Genomic DNA, 25,617 nt, shown 5'->3' on the forward strand with positions numbered 1-25,617 from the left:
TTAAGTATTTTACAGATATAAATGATTGTACAGTATCTTTTACATATATAACTTATATATATCATATATAACTTTTAACTGCATATCTGGATTCAGATTTTCTATTAAATATTAACTGAACTGGAATCCAATAATCCCATAAATTAAACATTTCAGCTGAGTTTATAGCAAAGAGATAAATACTGCCATCCAAATTATTAAATCAGTTTAGCAATAATCATATCAGTTACCACTGTAGTTATTAACTGACTAGTGTGTCTGCATGCATTCCAGTCTCATTTTCTTCTTGGTTCATAAACTTACCATGAGTTCTAGCTCTAGCTCATCAAAGTTTATACTGCACATATCAGTTACAGAAAATTGTATGCAGGACAACATTAAGTTAAAGAGTTCTTTAAATGAAAAAATAAAGAACTTCGGACCTTTAAGTAGAATTTTACCTCTAATTATATAATTCTGAAGATTAAAAACCATGCTTAGAAAATATGGTATATTGAACAGGATGCTTCATAAGAGGAAAGGAGACTACAGATGAAAACAAAACTGACCTGCACACTCTTCCTTTGGGACTAGATAATGCCGGTTTTGAAAAGAAAAGCAGCCTACTTTTAGGTTTTGACACTTGATTTACAACTACAAACATCACTGTTTTGGGAAGGCTACAGAACAATTCTTGGGGGGAAACGACACTTTTTTTTTCTTTTTTAGGTGGAGTCTCACTCTTTCGCCCAGGCTGGAGTGCAGTGGCACACTCACGGCCATCCCAGTGTTGACCTGCTCCACTCCCGCGATCCTTCTATCTCAGCCTCCCAAGTAGCCGGAACTACAGGTGCGTGCTATCACGCCCGGCTAATTTTTGATTTATTGTAGAGACGAGGTCTCGCCAAGTTGCCCGGACTGGTCTCGATCCCGTGGACTCAGGCAATCCATTTGCCTTGGCCTCCCAAAGTGCTGGGATTACAGGCTGAGCCGCCGAGGCCGGTCGGAAATGACACTTTTAACACCAACATTGTACTGAAAACGCACCTGCCTTCCCACGCATCCCCACACTAATACATCCATGTGATCTAGCTGGACTGTGTGACCTACATAAAAGCAGATCTAGAAATACCAGCCAGAAGTAGAAGCTTTTACTTAGGCTTTACCGGCAACAGTTTTAACAAGCAAACCCTATTCTTTTTTTTCTTTTTTTTTTTGAGTTGGAGTCTCACTCTGTCGCCCAGACTGGAGTGCAGTGGCCGCTCCCGGCCACCGCAGCCTCGACCTGCTGGGCTCCGGCGATCCTTCCGCCTCAGCCTTCCGAGTAGCCGGAATTACAGGCATGAGCTACCACTCGGCTGATTTTTTTATTTATTGTAGAGATGAGGTCTCGCTGCCCAGGCGGGTCTCGAACCCGCGGGCTCAGGCAATCCACTCACCTCAGCCTCCCAAAGGCGCGGGATTACAGGCTGAGCCACCGAGCCCGGCTGCAAACCTTATTCTTATTGAAAGTCATTATATTCTTGTTTAAGCGTTTTGTAACATTTAGGGTACAGAAAACCCATCAGCTCCATCAAATGTAGCTCATCTTGAAATGACGCACAGCAGATAAATTATAGGCTAAAAGGAGAAACATAGTTAGTAACATGGTAAGTAATGGCTTCACCAACATGAAGAACTGAGATCTGTAACATGCCCCCAAATCCTGTGGCAGTAGAGGAGTAAAATGTATCAGGACAGTGGGCATCAAAACTAAAATTGTATTCCAATTTGATCATTCAGTACTGGCAAGAAGAACTTCTGCTTCATAATGATCCACCATGAGATTACCCACGACTTGAAGCAAATAGGGCATGAAGCAGTGGTATACAATCATTCCATTTACGGATTTATCATGCTCCTTGTCAGCTAATGTGGATAGGGCAGCCTCAATATACTATAGCATAACTTAAGTTTTCAAATTCATGGTGCTACTTACTTGTTTCCATAAGCAAAGTTATATGTAAATTGCTTATCAGTGCTTCTAGTAATCTTGCCATTGTCTTGGTACTGAAACTGTAGACCAATATAATTTGCCAGGAATCCTTTGTATGCTAAGCATAACTACAGAAAAATAGGGGGAAAAATCAGTAATAATATCTCACCATTAAATGGTTTTGTAACAATTCAAATTAATTCATTCCAATTCAATGAATATTTATTGAGTATTTTCCATGTAAAATATGCCAGAACACAGAGAAAGGAGTGATTAATTTCTGCCAGTTAGCCACAGAAGAAGAATTGGGAAAGATATTATAGATGAAGAAGTGAAGTTGAAATGACCTTACAGTTAGTGGTTAATTCTTTATTGTCTTCTTAGGTATTTTTTTTAGTGAAAACAATTCTCCTTATGGAGATGAGCTGTGTACTAACTCTAACTAAACTGCTTTTTAAATTTAAAAGTCCATTGCACACACAGAGAGAGGTAAACATTAGGGTAGATTAACTGGGATGTGAATACAGTTGAACATTTAGAGATAGAAATAAATGTCACTGAAAAATAGTAATTAAATTTTGATTTTAATAATGTACAACTCCTTAAACACGTCAATTCTATTAAGAACTCAGAATGTTAAGATGTGTACAATTTGAGAATTTTAAAATAAGAGAAAAGATGAGTCTATGATTGGTAGTCTTAAATATCTACACTAAAACTGTTATCTCCTCTGCTCATAACTTTGTTTCACTTCTCCCTAGTTGGATACCCAAGATTATTCTATGATATCTAGCCATTTCTGTTTCTTCTTAATGAAGAAAAATGGAAGACTTTATATATTTTTAATGGTTTTAGTATTTAAACTTCTATGCAAATAATTTTTTTTCTGAGAGTATGAGACTGACATAATACAGCAAACATGGTACTGCATATTTTATTTCTTTTTTTTTCAGTCATCAGAAGAGAAAATCACAAGCACCATAGTATAAATTGCAGTGCCTGTAGCCAACCAACAGGACATGATTTCATATGGCAAGCACTTTTCCTGGTCTTAAAATTTCATGAAATTTTATTATCAAGGTATTTTTCAGATTCAATTAGCATATCATTTTTGTTGAACTTACCTGATTATAAGGAAATAATAAAATGTCTCCATATGGTAGTCTGCTTGGTTTAACATCTGCTGAGTCAAAAAGAACAGCTGGGTTTTTCAGGGAGTAACGACCACAATAAGCATCAGTTTCAGCTGTCTTCTGCCCTCTATTAACATGTTCCTACAGAAACAATAATATTTCAAAACATGATTTATTGCTCTGCTTTTCTCCTAACATCTCCACTCAAGTCATTAAGGTTCAACCCAGATCCCATTGTCTCCCAAATTACTTTAACTTGAAATGTTTTCTCCCTTGTCTGAAATTCTAAAGCTTTCACCCTGCCATGCCAAGTAGGAGGATGTACTACTACTGCTTAAAGCATTCTTTATAAAAGGCTGACACTTCAATGGTTTTCTGTTTAATAAAGCACTAGAGTATTTAAAGCTCATTCTAAAGCTCTCACGATTATATAATCCCTTATACCTGTACTTGATTATTCCTCAAGTTTTTTCTACTTATATTATGAGCTCCTTCTGAATATTTAATTATTCCTTCAATGAATGTTCATTTAGTGTTTACAGTATGCCAGATATTTGCTTGTTTGTGTGTTTATTGTTTACTCTTCCAGGTAAAAGTGGTGAAGAACCCTATTCCTCCACATACGGGCCACCTGTCTGGGACAAAGAAGCCAATGATTATAATACTAAGGCTGAAGGGAGACATCCAACTCATGTAAATGCACTAAGAAAGATGACTTAGAGGGAGTGACAAATGTATTTTTAAGAATTCATATTTATTTCTAGGGTTAATACCGGAATGAAATAACTAGACTATATATTTCTTACTCAAAGTTTTTATGTGGTAATCGTAACTGACTTCCTCAAGTTTCAAAATGAGAATTAGAATGTATATATTGAATCTGTTTACTGTTTATCAAAGAAAGATGTTTATATCTCTATAAGAAATAATGAATAGACCTTGTACTAATTGACCAGAGAGTGATCTCAAAAAGTGAGAGAAGCAATTTACTACATAATGCCATACTACAAGTTGTATTCTCTGAAGCCAATGAAGAAAAAGAATATACGCTACATCTAGGTGAAGAAAACAAACAAAACAAAAAATGCCACAGATCTTTTATTTGCCTGTTTTGTCCAATTTCCATTGATCAAGAAAATTCATGTGTGATGAAAATACTGCTTCACAAATGAATCCTCTTATAATACAGGAAGATGTTTAAAAAGGCTTTACCAATAAATATATAACATAATTATTTTTGCTATTTAACTTTGAATGATAAATAATTAATGTAGCTCAAAAAAATCCCATAAAATTCCAAACATTAGGTTAATTCTTATTTGATCATTTTCACAGTTCATTAAATATTCCATACCAGGTTAAAATCTGTTTCATAGTCTCTAAAGTATTTGACAACAAATCCTTCTTCAAAATTTGCAATTTGTGGTGGACACTTAGTGCTAACCATTTCTTCCACTGCTACCTGGAACTAAATTAACAACACAAACATTAGTAACTTTTTTTTCACGAGAAGTTAGAACATTAGTAATTCTACTAGAATAGTTTCACAAGTCTGACATTTTAGCCATAATTATGAGATAATTTCCTAAATAATTTTAACTTTACGTGATAATTTTAGTGTTCATTGATTTTTCAAAAGTTTTATTTTAGAATGCCAATAGTTACATCCAATTGACTAATATTAGCTTATTTAGTTATTATATAAGGTAGACATATTTATTTGATTCTTTTTAAAAAGCAATGAGGCAAAACTAAATTAATTAGTACCCAATAAAATGTATTTAAAATAAATAATTTTTAAATGAACTCTAAATTAACTGGAAAGTAACTGTACATTCCAATATATTTTGTTTTTCCAAAAGTAGAGATGCATATTCAATATGCTTGCATGTATGATTGTTCAAAACATAATAAATAATTTCAGATTATACAGAAATTGATACATATTTCATGAGTCTCCTAAAATTTCCACATCATTTTCTCTGGAAAGGCACAGAAATAATTGCTGTTTAGAATTAAGGGATTGAGACAATATATATTCTTTAATCATCAATATTAACTTAAACTTATTGTACAGGTTGTTGCTAAAATTCAGTAACTCACAATTCTTTCTTTATGAATGGCAGTCCAATAAGTAGATACATTAGGTCCTGTTGGCTTTGATATCAGAACTCCTCTTTCCTTTTCCCTCTCTTTGTAATATTTTCTCCTTTTTTCCTCACTATGGGTTGGCTCCAACCTACCATGCCAAGTTGGAGATGGTACTACTACTACTCCCTAAGGTGTTCTTATAAAAAGTTGACAAAACAGTAGGATATTTAAACTAACCAATACTTTATAGCTAAGTTTGTACTTTACTACATAGCTCATAGAATTTCTGACTTGTACAGGCTGACAGATAAGATTTTAAATGAAGAATAATGCTAGACTGAATAGAGAGACACAAAGCTTCCGTGAAGGAGCAGAGTAAGTGCTGGAGGCTTTCAGATGTCTTGGCTAGAAAAAGGGGTGAATGTGCTAGATTGTCTCTGAGTCCCTTTCGGACAAAAATGTCCATGGTATATTAAATACGATAAGCTCATCAGACACTAAATGATTTGTAGTGAATTTTGAAAGTAAAGTCTCCTTCCCGTCAGTCTATAAATAGTCAGTGAGTGCAGTGAAAAGATGTAGAAAATTGAATGGTAGGAACATTCTCATAGCATACCTCAGCCTCTGATGACCATGGAGTAAGAGGCTTGGAAGTGATCCCATCCCAACTCAGTGTGAATGTTTCCAAGTTAGGTTTTCCTTTGATTTGTTCTGTAATATCCAATGTGACATTATCTCCTTCAAATATTTCATATTCAAGTAGATCAAAGTCTCCTGCAAGGAATTATCAAACAAAAAAATTTTAAGTTAACTAATAAAATACTAATATATATATAATAGGCACTCAAGTTTATTCTATTTTAGAGTTATGGAGTATATGTGAGAATTTACTACACAAGTAAATTTGGTGCAGATGAAATTTAGACTTCTAGTGTAGACATCCAAATATAACCAAATTGGTTTTATTTGAATTTCCATTATCAAGAGAAAAAGGATAAATGGGGAAGATGTAGATGCTTGAATCTAAGCAAATTTATGCCCAGAGCAGAAATAGCAAAACAGATAAGGTGCTGTCTCTTCAAGGTTCTGTTTCTATGGCTTAAAAGAAAATACTACAAGATAAACAGACGGATGTAGTGGGAATGTTAGGTAAAGATCAGTGGGAAGCAAGATATTCCAAAAATTCTTTTAGATTTGTGCTAGCAGCATTATTTTAATGCAAATGATTCAGCTGAAATAATGAAAATGTTGCTATTTTCTTTAGACATGAATAGGACTCAAGGCTGAATTCCAGGAAACAGCCCTTAGTCTGTGAGGCTTGTTCACACAATGTCACTTTGAAAGAAATAAGACCTTGTTCTCCAATGTCTCTCCTCTTTAAAAGGATGTTTTACCAGTGGGATCCTGTTGACCTTTTTTGCTGTGCAAAGTCTTGGAATTTGCCCAGTTATGATTTGGGTACCACATTTCTTAAGGTCTCTGCTGAAGCCTTAAAATTTCTAATATATAGATAGATCAACAAAAATACCTATATTTTTGTTGATGTAGTATTTTGACAATCTATCTTTTGAAAACTTTTCTAGAACTTGAATTCATGTTAAACAAAATTCTTCATCCTCCACTTGACAATCAAATTAAAAATTTCATAAAATGAGACATAAACATTGAAGTAAATTTTTACTTATATGAATTGAAAAATAATGATTTATCAAAGTAAGCACATGCACATAGACACACATACATATGCATGCACACACATTTAAGGATCTACTTCATGAACTAAATATAACATGTAGCCAAATTGGTTACCAAACTTGACAATAAGGCAGAATGTCTATCTCAATATTTCTGAAAGTGTTTTGTGTAAAACATTAATAGTATGTTAATAGCTATAGTTTGAAAAAAAGTGGAGAGACAAGTTTGCATCAAGCATAGGTGAATTTTTTTCCCTGCAGGATTTCTCAGGAATTTTAATATTCTAATAAGCCTGTCAATCTTTAAGTAAAGAGCCATAGGGTACAATGTTTCTCAACTGCATTTGAACATCGACTCCTTTCATCAGGCAAGCTTTAGTCACACTAGTGTCTCCTGGATAACATTGATTTTCTTAAATTTTATTTTCAGAATTAATATTTTTACTGATTTTTACTAATTTATAAAGTAGGCTGTTATATGGAAAGTACATTTGCAGTGCATATAATGCAGTTTTGCACATTCCTTGGAATACAACTAAAATTTAAATTACTATAGAAAAAATAATCATTTAATTTCTATTTCTCCTGATACTAATCAAGTCTTTTCCTCTGTCATTTTATAGAACTTGCAGATTTGCACAGGATACAAATTTGTTTCCTAGAGAAATACAAAATGAAATACATGCTTACCTCTAGTTGATATAAACGTTATTGTATAGACATAGCTCTGGGGATTCTGTGTTCTTATCACTTGAACTGTATCTGGTTTTATAGACCAGAGGTCATTTAAGGCTGATTGCAGTATGAAGTCAGAAGCATCAGCAGATATCAAGACTTTCAGATAAGTTAAAAAACACAAAAAACAAAACAGAAAAGTTGAAACTTTTTGGACTACTGCAGCCAACACCGATGTCTTGTATTTAAATTTGGAAGCATCCATATTTGTAACATATAAGTTACCACTTCAAGAAAATGTGCTCTAAAATGAATCCAAGTTCAATAATATTGATTATTTAATTGATCTGTGATGTCTTTGAGAACAGGGCTCATAGTTTATTGTTTTAATATTTTCAAAGTAATTAGCATTGTATTCGACAAACAGTAAATATTCATCTATTTTTACTGATTAAAACAATTGACAGAAATAGCAAAAGTTATTTTTCAGGATTTATTATAAGATAAATTAGTGATTCCTAGGTCTAGCTATTAATAAGAGAAACTGAAAGACATGTTTACTTCTCTGAAATGACAAATTTAATTACTATTTTCTTACATATACCTGTGAGTTACAGATAACTTAAATCCTTATGTGCATATAGATATACATTTATCATTACTCTTTTAAGAGAAAATGATGGTATATTCCAGAAAGGTGATATGAATGTCATTTTCTGTTCCAGTCTAAAGGCTTTTCTTCTTAATATATTTTTCTGCTTCTTTGTCTAGCATACTATTGAAGCTGTATATTCCAGACAGCTTTTTTGCTTATTAGAGCAAATACTTCATGGCTACACTACACATAAAGAGAAATAAGATCTCCCTTTTTATTAATAACTTACCAGTCTTTTCCATGTTATAGATTAGTCTATATTGGTAAAGTGAACATGAATTAGCTTCCATACATGGGCTGGTTACCTTGATCTTCTGAACTTCATTAATTGCTATAGTAGTTTCCCAGTTTTCCAGTGTTATAACCTATTTTCCAAAATAAAATAAATATATCTTTAATATATTGAAAACAATATTTTAAAGCACCTACATGTCTCTTTATTGCTCTACTCTATTGTAAATGATAAAATTTTCTGAGACCAAGCCAAAGTCTAAAGATGTACTGATGCTTAATTGCAGTAGAGATTAATCAGGCACTCCACTCCTCCTGAACTGACCCAGTAGTCATCATGGTTAAAAAAGAAAATGTTCAAGTATAGAAAGAAGTGAAAGTAGAAGGAGGAGGGGAAAAAAGAATAAAATTCTTTGCCCGTGTATACTATTACCAAGATCTCAATAAAAATATTGTTTGATAGTCCCTAGGTTCCATTGATTCCAGTCCCCTCTGTTCAATTCCACCAGATCTTTGTGGAGCTGCCTCTGAGAATATCTCATCAATATTTGGATGGGTGAAGTGATAGATTAAAAAAAAATAAAACTCCTCACACCAAGAAGTGAACATTGTTTATTTTTGGGGCAATATTTTAAAATATTTAAAAATATGTCCTATCAAGTAACAACCTATTAGGTTTATGATACAGATACTTAAAGCTACAATTCAATAATTGCCCATGACTGCTTTCACTCAAAACAATATATTACCTAGTAAAACTAATAACAAATTGAGATGCTTTCTTTGGACATTTACCTTCTAAAAAGTGAATCTATAATCATAGCAAACCTGTACTTCCTGGATGATTGTTGACTGGGATTGGATAACTTGTTCTTCATTTACTGCATCTCCTGTTTGTTGTTCAGTATAGACATTTCTATATTGATACAGTCCAACATCGACAAAAGCACTTAATCTGTACTCTTGGAGCAAGATTTCAATATAATATCTAGAAAATAGAGTAACTAATTACATAACACTTTTCCACAACACCTGTCTTAAAATTTTTCAGTGAATAAAATAGCAACAGTATCTAAAAAACCTGCCTATTAAATGATTTATACTGTAGTATCTGAGGTTTTAAATATTGAAATATTAAAATTTCCACAGCAGTTTGCTAAAATCAAATGAATGATATAAGATGTCTGCATTAGTGGAGAATTGTTCTCATTCACGACCAAGTCATTCAGCTTATTCAATAAGTATTTATTGAAGAACAGCTATTGCTGATCCTCAAGGACCTTAAAACAAAATAATTCTGTACATTATAATAATAACTCTCAGTATACAACACACATGACATGCAGAGTTTAAATACTTTCATGTGTTCAAGAAAATTACAAGTATGCTTATATACATCATAAATTTTATCTGAGTGGTTGTGTTTTTCAGGGATAAAAGTTCCTATTCTCATGTTACTTAAATCTGACTTCATTAAGTAACTTAAGTAATAAAACGTTGCCTCAGGAAACTTTTACTGATCAGATGATCTTATGGCTCTCCAACAAAGTGAATGGAATTTACCTAGAATTCTTGATTCTTGAGGTCTACTGGTCGTCATCTAACTATGTATCTAGGATAAGGCATCCACTGACCTGCTTTTACAGGTGAGTACAAATCTATGACTTTCCTACCTAAACCTCTGACAATGTCACCATTGTTCCCATTTTCAAAGAGGCCAGCTGGAAGCTCCTCTAAATTGCCTCATATCACCCAACAAGCATTCTTATATAGGGAGGAGAATAAGTACCCACGGTTCTTTGAGAACTCTGAATGAGGGAAATTGATCATCTCTCATACATCTAGGATGATGGCTTAATAGTCTTACAATAGACCTAATATTGGATAATTATATCAGGCTCTTGGTTACCCTAAGAACCTACACACCAGTTCTGATGAATTGAGGTGGTCAACAATAAGAAGAAAATTCACAGAAGAACCATTAAATTTTGCATCCTTACTTGCTGTTTAAAAATACTAATTAGGCACTGCCCATGTGCAAGACACTAAACTAAGCACTTCGTCAACATTACTGCATTTAATCTTCACAGAAGTCTCATAAAATTGATATTATCATTCCTGTTCTCCATGTGAATAACAAATACTAAAAAAAATTTAAGAATTTAACTTTTTAAAATTAGCAACTGAGCTAGGATTCAAAGCAGAATACGTTAATCAAAAAGGCATGCACTAGATGGAATGACAGTAGATGGAGAAAATGAACAGTCAATATGAGCTACCTTTGGAAAGGTTTAGAGAACCACTGAGCAATAAACCAGCTAGCCTCAATTTCAGAATTCAGAGCCATCATTGCGTGTGCAGTGTGTAAATCCCAAGCTGCTTTTGTAAAAGCACAAATAATAGGCAGCAGATATATTAGGAGATGCTTTCATTCATGCTCTGAGCTCCTGCCAAGCAGGTAGATTGAACTCATTTTCTAAGACCAAACCAAAGTCTGAAGATGTATTGACACTTAGTTGCAACAGAGATTAATCAGGCACTCAACTTCTCCTGAACTGGCCCAATAGTCATCATGGTTAAAAAAGAAAATGTTCAAGTATATAAAGAAGTGAAAGTAGAAGGAGGAGGAAGAAAAAAAAGAATAAAATTCTTTGCCCATGTTACTATTACTAAGATCTCAGTAAAAATATTAAGTTTGATAGCCTCTAGGCTACATTGATTCCCACCCCTTCTGTTCAGTTCTACCAGATCCTCATGGAGCTGCCTCTGAGAATATCTTACCAATATTTGGATGGGTGATATGGTAGATTAAAAAAGAAACAAAAAACTCCTCACATCAAGAAGTGAACATTATTTCTTTTTTGAGGCAATGGAATATTAGTCAATGTGACACGAGCAGAGTATTAAAAAGTGGATGTGCATTAGGAATTTCCTTCTTTACTTCTGGGACTCCACCCATTCATGGAACAAGCCTGGGCTAGCCTCCTGGAAGATGAGAGACAATGTATAATGGGATACCCCAAATATCTAAGTCCCAGCCACACCATCTGAGGTTCCAGATATGTGAGTGAAGCCATCCTAGACTGTCAATCCCCAACTAAAAGAATCAGGATCAAAAGAACTCTCAGTCAACCATAAAATTGTTTGTAATAGCAGACATTACTTGTTTGAATCTACTTAAAGTATGAAGTGGTTTGTTATATAGTAAAACCTAACAGACATAAATGATAAAGGGAATATGATCTCAATTCATCTTTTGATGTCTCCATGTAACTCTATTTCTCCATGTTCTCCGTTTTGAATGAATCATGTCTTTTATCTTCCTGTTTTCTGGGAATTCTGAATGGCTTTTTGAATGAAATTATTTGCTATTGGGATGATACCCTCATCAGCCTCCTGGATTTGACCTTTTAGTACTAAATGATGTGCTCATTAAGGGCAGCAAGTGTATTTTAAAATCTTTTGCATTACATTTCTAGTACCTGGAAATGCCAGCATTCATATATTTATATATATATATATATATCATATATATGTATCTTACATATATTTATATGTTATATATGTTATTATATACACAATTTTAAAGATGTGGGGTACAATTCAGGATTAGGCATACAAGTAGACATCATATAGGTTAAGTTTGGACCTCTCTTTGGTCCCCACTTTGCCTGAAAATATAGATATAAAATCTAATAAAATTATAGAGAATGATCAATTATAAATTAAGCCAATAAACTAATATCACTTCCACCAATAAAAATGAATTGAAAATATTTTAAGTGTAACTTACAATTGCAGGTTAAAGGCAGGGAAAAAAATTTAAAGACAAGGAAAACTTAGAGTTTTTAAATACCATACAGTAATTTAAAAGCAAGTAAAGAAAACTTACTCTTTTCCTTTCTTAAGATGAATATAATCTGATCTTTGTGTTGGACTGGAAAAATAACTGTTGGCATTGGCAGAATGATATGCAATTCTCACCTTATCCCAGAAAGACAGACAGAGATAGAGACGAGAAAGAAAGACAGAAAGGAGAATTTTATTAATAAATCTTTTCAATATTCATTTGCTTATAATTTATTTATTTGAGACTTGGAATTTTTGTGAATGGAAAAATGAAACTTCATATTTTTATTTTAAGATCTGTTATCCATGGTGAAATAGAATTTTTTAAAATTATGAATGCTCACTTTATTTCTTCTACCCTTTATTAATGCCAACACCACTACAGCAAGTATACTACACAGGTAATAGTTTTCCATAATTAGAATTGCTGTAGAAAATAAAAAGATACATACTGGGAAGAAGGTAGTTATTGTTAAAATATTGTTTTGCTCTGTGGAGAACTTTTAGAGATTTAATCTAAATTAGATCATTAGGATTAGGCCTGAAAGATGTCAAAGATTGCTAAATGGTTCTGCAAACTTCGGCAAGAGGACTTTGGGCTTCCCATTAGGCACAACTGTACCATCTTGGGAGTAAGCATGTTGAAGACTAGGATAAAAATTCGAATTCATAAATCTCAGGTAGCAATTTAAATTTGTGCAACCAGTTGGGAGAACAATCTTGCCATATAAATTGAGTTATAAAATGTTATTTTGATATGATCTATTAGTTTCACACTTGTGAAACTGTCCAAAGAAAATAACCCAAAATACAGAAAAACCTAATGAACACTGATGCTCAATAGAGTAATATTTGTAGTCATAAAAGTCGGAAATAAGTTAAAAACTTATCAGGAGGGAGATAGTTATTGAAGATTAGTAAGCTCATGTAATAAAATACTGTTCAGTCATCAAAACAGCAATTATACTAATTATTTAATAATGTTAGTATTTAAGGCTAACAGATGATAAAATATAACTAATGAAGTTGAATGTATAATCTTATTATATAAAATCCAGAAGAAATATAAGAAAATCATAGACTTTTTACCTCATGACCGAGTACATGTAGAATAGTGAAATATTTTCATTTTTTCCCCAAATTTCTTATGTTGTAGTAATAATTATTTCACAATCAAAAAACCTTCTATTTTAAAGAAAATATATGTGTTTTCCCTTAGCAGAGAAAATTTAGATACAGGAAATAATTTTCCTGTAGGCTTTGGATTTTCTATTATAACTTTATAGCTTATGTCACATGTTAAAGTAGCCGAGAACCAAACCACTTCATAAAATCATTTCTCATAAATATTTTAATATACTCATAAGTAAGATACTTATAAAGATCAGCACATTGTTTCCATAATATCAAATAGTATGCTGTGGCTTCCCTACCTTATCTTCTGGAAGTCCTGTCTGGCTGAAGTAAATAGCATAACGGTCATCACCTTTGATGTAGAATCTATAAACATCAGAATCTGGAGCAACCAAAAATCCACTGAGGCGTGCAACAAATGTGTCTTGTTCCATGGGCCAAACATAGTAAGCTGAATCTAACCAGCTGGCACCCATGTACCCTGGTGTTTTGTCATTGAACTCAAGTATCTCCTCAAGATGCGCTGGTTGACTATTGTTCCATACCTCAAGCTTCAGGCCTCTCCCACCTAAATGTAGTGAAATAAAATAAGACTTTTATCAGAATAATGATGCAATGTCTCAATGGCCTTCACTTTGGTGGTGGTTATGGATGTTCCATTTTAACTCACAATTTTAGAGCATGTGTGCAAACAAAGCAACGACACAATCCCCTACACGTGCCTGTACTCAAAGGATAGTTTACAGTTTATTTATTATTGCTTCACTTTTCTGAGCCTCAGTTTCCACATATGTAATGGGAATAGTAACAATATTTGCATACTTGCTATAGGGATTATGTAGAATGTATATGCAAAACACCTGGCACTAAATAAGCACTTTACTTAAGATAATAAATAATAATTATTACTGATGATATGATTGATGTTGCAAAACTTCAAGATTCTTGCCATTTGATTGCAATGCCTTTGCCTTGATTATTCTCTCTAAAAAAAAGTTGCTCAGTCAATAACTTACAAAGTCATTAATCAAAAAAAACCCAAAACAGACATTGTTGGCTTTAAGACTTCTCTCAATATTTGTTTTCCTTTTATTCTTTATTCTTTTTAAAATTGCTTCTGCTCTAGGATTTTATCTGTTTCTTGGACAGGATTGAAAAGAAAATACTCCCAGTAAAGAGTACCAACATGTGCCAGTGCTAACTGTAGGAATAAGATTTTTCCTAATAAGAAAGGAGCTATCTCATTCTTTTATTTGTTGTTTTCTTAAAATACAGTGACTATTAGGTTCATGCCTCCAGTTGCCTTAAGTTTGTTTGGATCTAGAAAATAATGGCCACTCTTCTTCTGCTGACATGGCTGAAGAAAAGTTTAAACACTTGATCCTGTTATAGCATTAGTGCTCTCTGTTGTAAAATTTTCTTTAAAGTCATCAATTATAAATATCAAAATTAAATATCAAAACAGTTCGTTTTTCTAATATTTTTCAAAACAAAGACATTTAAGAGATTGGTAAACAGAATTTAGTTGACTTCAAATACCAAGCCATGACACAATGATAAACACTGTGCACACAATATATGAGATACACACCACAGTCAGAAGCATGCACAGCATTTGATTGGAATTAGTGCGGATTTGAAGGCAATTTACTGGGTTACAAATGGTGAAAGTCTGGAAAGAATTGAGTAACATTTCTCTCATCTGTTTGCACTCCCACATTATTCTAGACAAGTAAGTATCTAATCTTCTCCATTTATTTTTTTAATCAGGAAAAGGCATTTAAAAAATTCCTATGTAGTCTGTGCCAAGATTTACCAATCAGAATTTAATTTGAAATGTAAGCATCATTATACCCTATCAAATGAGATGTGCTGCTTTCAGCAGGGTATCTAAAAAATGTAGACCAAGTTTCACTCCACTGGTGCAGTTTTGATATAGAGATTTTAATGCAAACATTTTCTGATCCAGAAAATGTAAATTTCAAAACTTAAAGGAAATTCATTATAATTCTCACCACAAATTGTAAAAATTTCAAATGAGAATTTTTACTAATGATATATGTCAATAAATTCTTCTTATGCAAATATAGAAATGGTCACTCTTCCTCAAGATGACTTACCTGGATATACAGTTTGGAGAATATGAGGTTTGGGGGGTGTCATGCAACTTATGCTATTTTCTGAGACATTCAAAATATCACAAGTTTGACCTATAGAGAAGCAAGATGCACAACTGTTACTACTGAAGCTTCAGAATGCAACTCACATTAGCTTATCTTTAAGTACCTTTTCAACTAAAGCAAAGTTGCATAAGCAAAGGGTAAAATAGGGGCTCTTTATTTATTTTTTTACATATTCTCCCATAAAGCTTATTACTCATTAACTGTCATATATTCACAAGGCAACATTTTCCTGGTAAACTATCATAAGACTGAGATTAAAAATTTCACAATTTCTGCGATTAAAAAAAAATTGTTAAAGCTATGTAAAAGATGTCAGTTTCTGGTCCAAAATGAACCCTTATATTTTGTCCCTTGGAGAAAAGTTGCTGAATAAATCCACAATATTCAGAATTTGCAAAGCTAGATGATCCCAGTCTTTGTAGGTAGGACAAATGGTGGTTCAAATAAAAACAAAAAAGATAATAATTGTTATATGGCATTTTCACAGACAGACTGAAACCAAAACAGACAAGGGCCCCAAAGAGAGTAATGATAACTTCCACATAAACACAATTAGACTTGAGAGAAGCATCTATATTTCAAACTTCCATGTGTCCCTCACAGAATTTCACATATGGTCAACCCTCAGTATATGTTTACTGAAATGAAAATCAAAGTCCATGAAATGTGAGGACGAGGGAAATGGAGAGAGACATTTTGCCATGTTTTTTGATGGCCTGGAAAATTTAAACTTTGACACAATATTTCACTATTTTGAATGCCTTGTGAATGCAAGAAGAATCAATTAGAAAACAAGAATCTGAATAGTATGTTAAACCAACAGTTCATTTTATTGAGAGCAAAAGAAAGATACACAAACAAATAATTATTTTCCAAAAAATTATTAAGGGTTCAAAATCATGAATCTAGTTACCACTTTATTAGCAATGAAGTATGTCAGAAAACTAACATGTTGTTTTGGCATACCAACCATATCAGTCAAAATTAGCACAGTGCCATATCATAAAACACATTATATCAATTAAAAGTGCTTTTTGTTCCTAGTTTTCATACATAAAACAAAATCTAATCCGAATAATACATTATATGAATTTAAAATTTTATGGCAAAAGTTTAATATTTATAAAGATGACCAGCAAAAATTTATAGAGACAGGAAAGAGTATATAAATGTTAAATGACATTGCTTTATAACCATTTTTATTCTCTTCTGAAATCACATTTTGGCTGGCTCATGGGCAGATTCTTCAAACAGCAAAAGGTACCCAAGCAAGCAAGCTGCAGTAGAAATATATGTCCCTAGTTACATGGGCAGGGATCCTATCCCCTGCCTATCAAGAGAAATGATATTATGATGACCGAGTGAGAAGTTTTCCACTATCACATTCACCTTCTTTCTCCCTTTTGAGCTGCATAGCTCCCTCTGAACAGAACATTCTCGACCAGGCACAACCCCCCCCCCCAAAAAAAAACAATGCGAAACTAGAACTAAGCCCTACATGCATTTGTAAACAGGTAACACATTAATTCATGCTATTTCCAAAGTCAGTTTCATCAGTAATTACTGATATCCAGATAAGACATAGTACATGAGATGAGTGTGAGGAGAGTATCCCTAAGTAACTGCTTTACATTTTCTCATAAATAGCTAACTCTTTGAGAAATACAATCATTCAAAAAGGGCATCTAAGAGCTTAAGTAATGGGTAGATGTGTCCTTAAACTGCAGTGAGGAATTGTGGATGGCAGTCACAGTGGTTCTACCCAAAGTCCTTTTGAGCCAATCCCAGTGCTCAAGTCCTAGTCACATAAGGCTGAGGGAGTGGCCATCGCTGGGAAACTGCAGTGGGAAAAGCATCAAGCCCCAAAGTCAAATGCCTAAGTGAAAATACCCAGCTTTCAAATTAAGACATGAATTAGGAAAAGATTATTATTGATCTCACAAATGATTAAAAATAGACAGAATGTGTTCTTATAAAGTAATATATTGCAAATCATGAAAAATACCTCCAACTAGAACTCTGACTGGGAAATCCGTCTGATCAAAGAACTGCCCACTTATAGTTAGCATGGTGCCACCTCGAACACTTCCTTGTGAAGGGGAAATCGCAGTGACCTCTGGAAGGAAAGTACATCATATAAAATGTAGTGAATATTACACATAAACCAAACACTTGGTTTAAAAGAAAAATCCAAATTACCTAACCATAGCAAACTAACACAGTGTAGGTTCACAGAATGAATGAGTTAGATTTTTCATTATTTTGTCCCTGAACAATCCGGCAAAGAGGACAATAACCATGACATTCGCAGAGACCTACATACTGTGGGGACCAGACTTTAGTGGTGATTGGTATTAAAGAGACATTGGGAATGGGGCTATCGAGGGAGTAAGAAAAATCCAAGCTGAGCACAGATATTTCACTCCAAAGGAAAACAGAAGGGCAGATAGAATTACCTCTTTTCCATGTGCTCTTGAAGAATGAATCATTCTCATGCTTATGGGTCAACAACTTATATTTTTCTCCTATAGTAATGCATTTAACTATGATTTGACTTCCTATGGCTTTGTATACAAAAGTTTTAGTTATTTTATAAAATAGCCTAATATGTAACATATGGCAGATTCTAACTAAAAAGGCGTCTTATTAATTCTATCAAAGCTCTATGTATTCTTACATTTGAATTTCACATTCAATAAATTCCTAGAAAAGGCAAAAATATATCATATGTGATTGATTCCAAGACACACATTTAATATCTCTGAAATCTGAATGTATCCTTCATCATTCTTGACCTGGAATGAAATATAGTTCTTCAAGGAAGATTTGTGTTTGCTCTGTTACTTTCCCAGGGATACTATCAACCTAAGAACTTTTTTGTTGGTGGGAGTGTAAACTAGTACAGCCTCTGTGGAAAACAGTATGGTGATTCCTAAATGATCTAAAAATCGACCTTCCATATGACCCCACAATCCCCCTACTGGGAATATACCCTTAAGAACTCAAGTCACTCTATAAAAAAGATACCTGCACATGTATGTTTATCGTAGCATTGTTCACAGTAGCAAGAACATGGAACCAACCGTGCTGCCCATCAAAAGAGGACTGGATTTTTAAAATGTGGTATATATGCATGATAGACTATTACGCAGCCACAAAGAACAAAAATCATGAACTTCACAGCAACCTAGATGGACTTAGAGTCTATAATACTGAGTGATGTGTCACAGAAACAAAGAAATGAGTATCACATGTTCTCACTCATAAGCAGACCTTTAACAATTATTGTAATACTATTAGAAAAGGATTGGCAGTAGCAGGAAACTGCCGGTAGGGTGGGGAGGAGGGAGAGGCAGGATAGGCAGTAGTGGCAACCTGCCAGGGGAGGGGGAGCAGACCTCATCAATAAGGGTACCTGCATAATGAACATTCATATACCTAACCCTGAGTTGTAAACCACATCTTTAAAATAAAAAAAAAATTAAAAGAGGAAAAAATTAAGTTAAATTATAATCTGCTAGAGAATTCTCTTGGACCACACTGAGAGCATAAATCTGAGAAAAAGTACTGGCAGTCCCTGATTTGCAATGGCTCAACTTTGGCTTTTCTTTTCTTTTTTAAAATGATGATGCAAAAGTAAAACAAATTCAGTAGAAACCATATAGTACTTGGAATTTGGAATTTTGATCTTCTCCCAAGCTAGAGATGCATGGTAGATACTCTCTCATGATGCTGGGCAGTGCAGTGAGCCACAGCTCACAGTCAGCCCCATGATCAAATGGTAAACAACTAATTCTCTGCAGTGGACTGTGTTGCCAGATGATTTTGCTCAACTTTAGACCGATGTGAGTGTTCTGAGTATGTCTAAGGTAGGCTTTGCTAGACCAAGCTATGACGTCTAGTAGATCAGGTATACTAAATGAATCTTCCACTTATCAATATTTTCAATTATGATTGATAGGGTTATGAAATGTAACCCTATTGTAAGTTGAAGTGCTCAGAACTGGCTTGTGGTTTAAATTGACAGTGGAAATTTTTTTTCCAGTCACTCCACCAATAGCCAAAGTTAAGACATGCACATTTTGCTGTGCCCTCTAGAGTGTGGTGAGTTTATTTTTCAATCAATTTTATACTAACGATGTGGTTTGAGAAGTCTTAGCTTAATTTCAGGGCTGTTAGACATCCCATTTTAGGCGTTTCTCCTTTCCTAAAAGTATATAAAATAATACAGTATTACAGTATACCTTACAATCATTATTATCTCTGATTTGATAAAATGAAGTACATACCACCTTCTCCCACAAATACAGAGTAAAAGTAATATTACATACCTGCATATGTTTGAAACATTGAAATTTTATTGAGTGAAGAAACAAAATATGCCATTTTCTGTGGGAAACTCCTGTTTTTAAAAAAAAGGTAAAATTTCCTGCTTTAAAACTGATCTTTATTTTAGGATTTTTATTAAATTTTAGTGATAATAATCAGGTCATTATTTGCACTAGAGCAGGATGGAACTTTTCAGGGAAGGCAAGAACGCTCTATATCTTGATTTAGTTGTTAGTAACACATGTACGAGGGGAAATCCCCCCCAAAACTGGAATTATCTTTGGGAGGGCAGGCCCCTTTCAGTACAGTCAGAATTTGTTCCTCCAGATCAAATAGTCAACCAAAGTTCTTATCTGGAAGTTTCAAGAAGTTTGTGTCACAATTTGCAGAAGAAATGTCCTGAGTTGTGGCAAACAGGTGACTGGTTCTTCCACCATGATAGTGCACCTGTTCATACTGAGTGTTTAGCAGTTTTTTGACCAAAATCGGCATGAACCCAATGCCCCACTCTCCCTGTTCACCCAATCTCATCCAAGTGACTTTTTGTTGTTGTTTCCCTAGATGAAAAAAATCCTCAAATTTTTTGTTGTGGAAGAGGTGAAACAAGAAACGGCAGAGGCACTAAAAATCATCACAATTGATGAGTACAAATACTGTTTTGAGCAGTGGAGAAAGCTTCTCAATAGATGTACTGCATCAAACAGAGAATACTTTGAAGGTAACTGAAGTTTAAACTTGTAAGAATAAATACACAACTTTTTATAAATAAATTCCAGGGTTTGGGGGTCCCACCTCGTATATACATTTGTTAGAAATTACTGACCTGCACTCTTAAAGTATTGCATCATATGCAAACTATATCTCAATAAAGCTGATTTTAAGAAATTATAGTGACATAAAAAGATAGACAAGTGAACTACCCTTCATAAAGACTGGGCTCTTCTGCTGGCCACCCCGTTCTTTTTTCTTAGAACTTATTTAAGTTTAAGAGAAGGTTCATGGAAAGAGCTTTCAATTTTTTGCCATTTGATCTTTACATCAACTGCATGTGGTAGATGAAACCCACAGAATTTACTTAACTTACTCAAGATCACAAAGCTAGTAAGTGGCAGAAACAGAGGTCAGAGAGTTTGAGTATAGAGTACTGGCACCTCACCTGTGCTGCACAGTATTCCTCTCATACCCACTAACGTGTGTGAGACCACAGGTGCATGGCTCAAACTAACAATCTACCAGATTTAAACTATCCTTAATAAATACAGAGCCCATTTTTGATAGATCCACACTTGTGCTTCCAAAACCTGGAGAATTCGGAAGGAAAATAACCCTAGAAATTAAATGCTGCTCTCTTAATTACCACAAAGAAATTCTCAATTAGAAAAGTTATGAAATTCAAATATTAAGACTCAAAACCCATTCATCACAATTGTAACACACTGAACTAGAATCTAAAAGGATATTGTAAATCTTGTCGCTGAAACCAACAACAAACCCTCCTGTAAATCCAATCCAGGTATTAAAATGTGCATTTGCAAGACTAAAGAGTCTTCGGAAATATTTAAAGCTAAATTTGTTATTTAAGAAGCTCATAATGGATTTATAGTTTTATGCTATAAGCATTTCAGCTGATTTCCCAAAGATCTGAAACCATACTAGTTCTTACAATATTGTGTCAGGTCAGATGCTGCATTTCCCAAATTACATCTGCTTCTTAGGTTAGTGGGAAAATTGCCTCCTGAAATAAAATTTGAATGTAATTTATTTTGAATGACACTGAGGTTATTTTCACTAATTCATTGATAATGACTGGGCATTTCTCAATTAAGGCAGCTCTCTCTGAACCTTATCAGTTTGGAACAGCTGTTTTTTTTAACTTGGGGTAACACAGGAGAGAGGGTTGTCTATTTAAAACAATACAGAATAGATGCTACAGAATGATCTCTAATTGGCTCATTTGAAATTCAGCAATGCTCCTGAATTTGTAAAATATAAATTTTAAAATTTAAAAAATGAATTAACATTTAAAAATGCCATGTAATCTTAAAACTAGGCTTTTAAATAGTAAATGTCATATTTCTAACATTTATCTTAAATTCCCAAGAATATTTTATATGGAAGCACAATTTCCTCAATTCTGAAACATTAATAAAAAAAGGATAACCATTGCCTTTAAAAAAAGAAATTATAAATAAATATCATAGAATCAACAATTTTATGCAATATTTTTGCCTGCATTATATGTGAATTTGCTGGCATTTTAAAATTGAACATTTGGGGGATGTTAATGTAACATATTGATTTATGTAACCTATCAATCATGTTCAAACTTGATCACTCAAACCTTCTATTTTTGAACAATTATTTCTCTGGGAGACATATGATGGATTTGGCAATTAATACTTTGCATACAGACTCAGAACTAAGAATTCATTTTTTTTCACCTTAGGAAGAATGATACTGAGAACATAAAAGAACAATATACAGTTTGGGAAATCATTTAAAACTTAATAATTTTTACTTCTAACATTTAGATTTTCTAATCTGTTAAGTAAAATCCTATTACCCTATTTTACCAACTCATATGTAACTAGATCGTCCTTCCAAAGGTTATGAAACTCTAAGTCATGTGATCCATATAAATCACAAAGGTGTATCCTAGCCCCATTTATATATCGTCCACTACGATTTTTCTCTTGAATACCATTCTTCATGGTTTTAATCTAGTCTTTGTTAAGTAATTATAAAATTGTAGGGCAATACACACTCAACACCTTCCCTTTTGGGTCTTTGGGGATTCTGGCACCACTAAAGTATCCAGCCCAGGCATCACTTCTTTATAAACCTATTGCCACTAGATGTCTAGAAGTGAATGGTCTCTCAATATCATTATAACGTATTTGATCTGACTAACCCAATTGCAGTCCCACGTAAGGAGGGACCAAACCTCCTCCTTCTCTTTTAGTCTGTGAATACGGACCAAGAGTAACATCTACATTGACTATAGTATCGCCATTCTTTTCAAACTTCTGTTCATTGAGTCTCTCTTCAGAGACGAAAAAGAATACCTATCCTATTTTTGATGTACGTTTATATGTGTTGAATGCTTCATAATGTAGTTTATTTGGATTTCTGCCAATTGGCTTATTTTCTCAAGGGGAAACACTACCACATTTTGGGCACTTTTCATTTGGGATATTTCATTTTGGTTTGGCACATTATGGTCCTACCCACTAAAGGTTATTAACATACCCAGTTCATGTGACAGCCAAGAAATTCCCCCACACATTTACAAATGCACTCAAGGGGGGGAAATCCTCATGGTAGAGAATTCTGGATCAAGTTGTTAAGTAGTGATGAGATGTGATACTGGTGGCTGAAACCTTCCATCAGTCATGGCAGAGCACTGGAATGAAATGCTCGGGTCCTGCAATAGGACAGCACAGATTTGCACACTCACACTGTTTCCTACTAGCTGGATATCTTTGGGCAAATTATTTAGTATTCTTAAGTCTTATTTTTCCAGTGGGTAATATGGGATGGATGGTAGCAATTTATCTTTGGGAGGGCCTTTAGGGGGATTAAACTAGACAATGCATGTAAAGTGCTTAACACTGTGTCTGCTACTAAATGCTCACTGTTATTATCTATACATGAGGTTTGCAACATGTGTTGAGGTTTGCATATGACAATATTTTTAATAAATATGTGATGGACTTTCTTACTGAAATTAGGATGTAGAACATCTGAAAATGAGTTCTAGTTTTATTAAAAGCCATAAGTATGAGTTATTAACATTGGTGTTAAGATCCACAATTGAAAGCTATGACTACTATATTTCTCAGCTCTCTGTGTCTCAATATCTTAAAGGAAAACCTTTATCTGTGTGTTGATATCTTAAAGGAAAACCTTCTGTTAATAGAATCTATTCATTTTATCTCTATTGGGTAATATATATCATGAGTTTTATTTATTCTTACATTAGTTCACATCAAAATTTAACTACTTCAATTACCAGAAAGCTATAATTAAATCAGGAGAGCTGCAATACAGAAAATAACACTTTTCCATATCACCATTGAATATTTTTTTTATTTGTTGTTTTAGTTAATGCTAGCTTTCCCAACAATCGAAAGGTTATGTTTGAAGCATAAATTATGAATGAGAGTTACAGACTCTTTAAATGTTAATTCAGGGGAAAGAAAGTGATTAATTTTTAAATCTCTGCATCTATGGTACAAACTAAATATACACTTTTTCTGTTTACCCAATTGAATCAATTATGAAGATTATTATTCACAAAATGGCCTACCTTCCATAATCACTATCTAAGATGAAGCTGACATTGTGATGACCTGGAATTAATTGAAACACACAATCAATTAAATTCCCAATCGCAGGATAACAATAACATTATATTATAAAGCTGATTTTAAAACAGAAAAAAATATAAAATCAAAGCTGTACTTATACAACCACCTACCACTCTTCAAAGAATTGGAAACTGCACTATCGTAAAGAAATGCCTACAATTTAAATATATACAAAATAAGGTGCCTTGAGGTCATAACTAGAAAAGCCAGACAATATATAATAATTAAGAATAATAAAATAGTAATACGTAACCACACTGCCCTGAAATTTCTCTCATCCATGTATTGGCTAATTGTTCAGACACTGTGCTAGGGATTGAGAGATGCAGATGCAGGGTGATCATACAGCTTGTCCTTCTCCTAAAAGAATGTATCAACTGGTGGAGAGTAAAATCAGACTGAAACAACAACACAAACAGAGAACTGGAGATTGTGATAAGGCTATCAAAGAAAAGTAGACGATAAGAAAGGGTTTGGCAGTAGTGGGAAACTGTGGGGGACAGGCACACCTGATCAACAAGGGTACCTGCATAATGAACATTTGTATACCTAACCCTGAATTGTACCCCACATATTTAAAATAAAAATAAAATAAAAATCTCACAAAAAAAGAATGTAAAACAAGGGGTCAAAGGAGGCTGTTTTGAGGACATAACATTTTATCTGAACTTTTCAGGATATGGTCTTGCACAGGGCTTGAGACAGAAGGGAGGAAACTCATTAAGCATTATAAGATCTGTGTATTTTGTGTACACAAGTCAAGGAGAAAAAAGAGCAAAATTAAGGCAACAGATAAAACAGCTAAATTAGTCATAGAATCTTCTTAAGAAAAAATAATAATAAACTTAAAGGTTACCTTACATGTAAACAGTACCAAAAAACAAATTCAAACCTGCTTTCATGAAAGTGAAAAAAAGTCAAGGAAAAGAGAAAATATTGTTAAAACACTGATCCAAAAAAGGGTGAGGAAGATCTGGGAGTACATAAAACAGGGAAATAGAGGCAGGTAGATATCTATGACAATTAAGAAGAAAGATGATCAACACTTACCAACATAAGTTCCAGTCATCTTACAAATCATAGAACCCATATCTCCATTTGGACGATCCAGTTTTAGACCATACCTAATAAAAACTTATGTTATCAAAGTTTATATTGACACTAAAGTTTCAAAATATTTTGTTACTCTTAAAAATATCTCATTAATTTCAAAATAGATATCAGGATAGGAATTGGGGTTGTCACCAAAATTTCTAAAAAATAAAAATATATTCCAGATTTTATTGAAGATATTTGAATAAAATTTCATTTGACAGTGA

General features: G+C 33.6%; 1 protein-coding gene across 1 annotated transcript in view; it reads right to left on the bottom strand.

The window, feature by feature from the left end:
* The window catches only part of PKHD1L1 (PKHD1 like 1), a 158,824-nt gene that overhangs the window by 109,853 nt on the left and 23,354 nt on the right, over window positions 1-25,617 (bottom strand). Inside the window, exons 8-21 of the mRNA XM_021707962.1 lie at window positions 25,349-25,422; window positions 24,238-24,280; window positions 19,931-20,001; window positions 17,605-17,715; window positions 15,537-15,626; window positions 13,716-13,984; window positions 12,326-12,417; window positions 9,262-9,421; window positions 8,432-8,567; window positions 7,563-7,706; window positions 5,795-5,952; window positions 4,442-4,555; window positions 3,079-3,228; window positions 1,958-2,082 (exon numbers count right to left, since the gene is read on the bottom strand). Coding sequence (XP_021563637.1) covers window positions 1,958-2,082; window positions 3,079-3,228; window positions 4,442-4,555; window positions 5,795-5,952; window positions 7,563-7,706; window positions 8,432-8,567; window positions 9,262-9,421; window positions 12,326-12,417; window positions 13,716-13,984; window positions 15,537-15,626; window positions 17,605-17,715; window positions 19,931-20,001; window positions 24,238-24,280; window positions 25,349-25,422 — 1,737 coding nt within the window. The remainder of the gene's footprint in view (window positions 1-1,957; window positions 2,083-3,078; window positions 3,229-4,441; window positions 4,556-5,794; window positions 5,953-7,562; window positions 7,707-8,431; window positions 8,568-9,261; window positions 9,422-12,325; window positions 12,418-13,715; window positions 13,985-15,536; window positions 15,627-17,604; window positions 17,716-19,930; window positions 20,002-24,237; window positions 24,281-25,348; window positions 25,423-25,617) is intronic.

Source organism: Carlito syrichta, unplaced genomic scaffold (assembly GCF_000164805.1).
Source record: "Carlito syrichta isolate Samal-C Ts95f unplaced genomic scaffold, Tarsius_syrichta-2.0.1 Scaffold128134, whole genome shotgun sequence".
In the NCBI taxonomy this organism is placed as follows: Eukaryota; Metazoa; Chordata; class Mammalia; order Primates; family Tarsiidae; genus Carlito; species Carlito syrichta.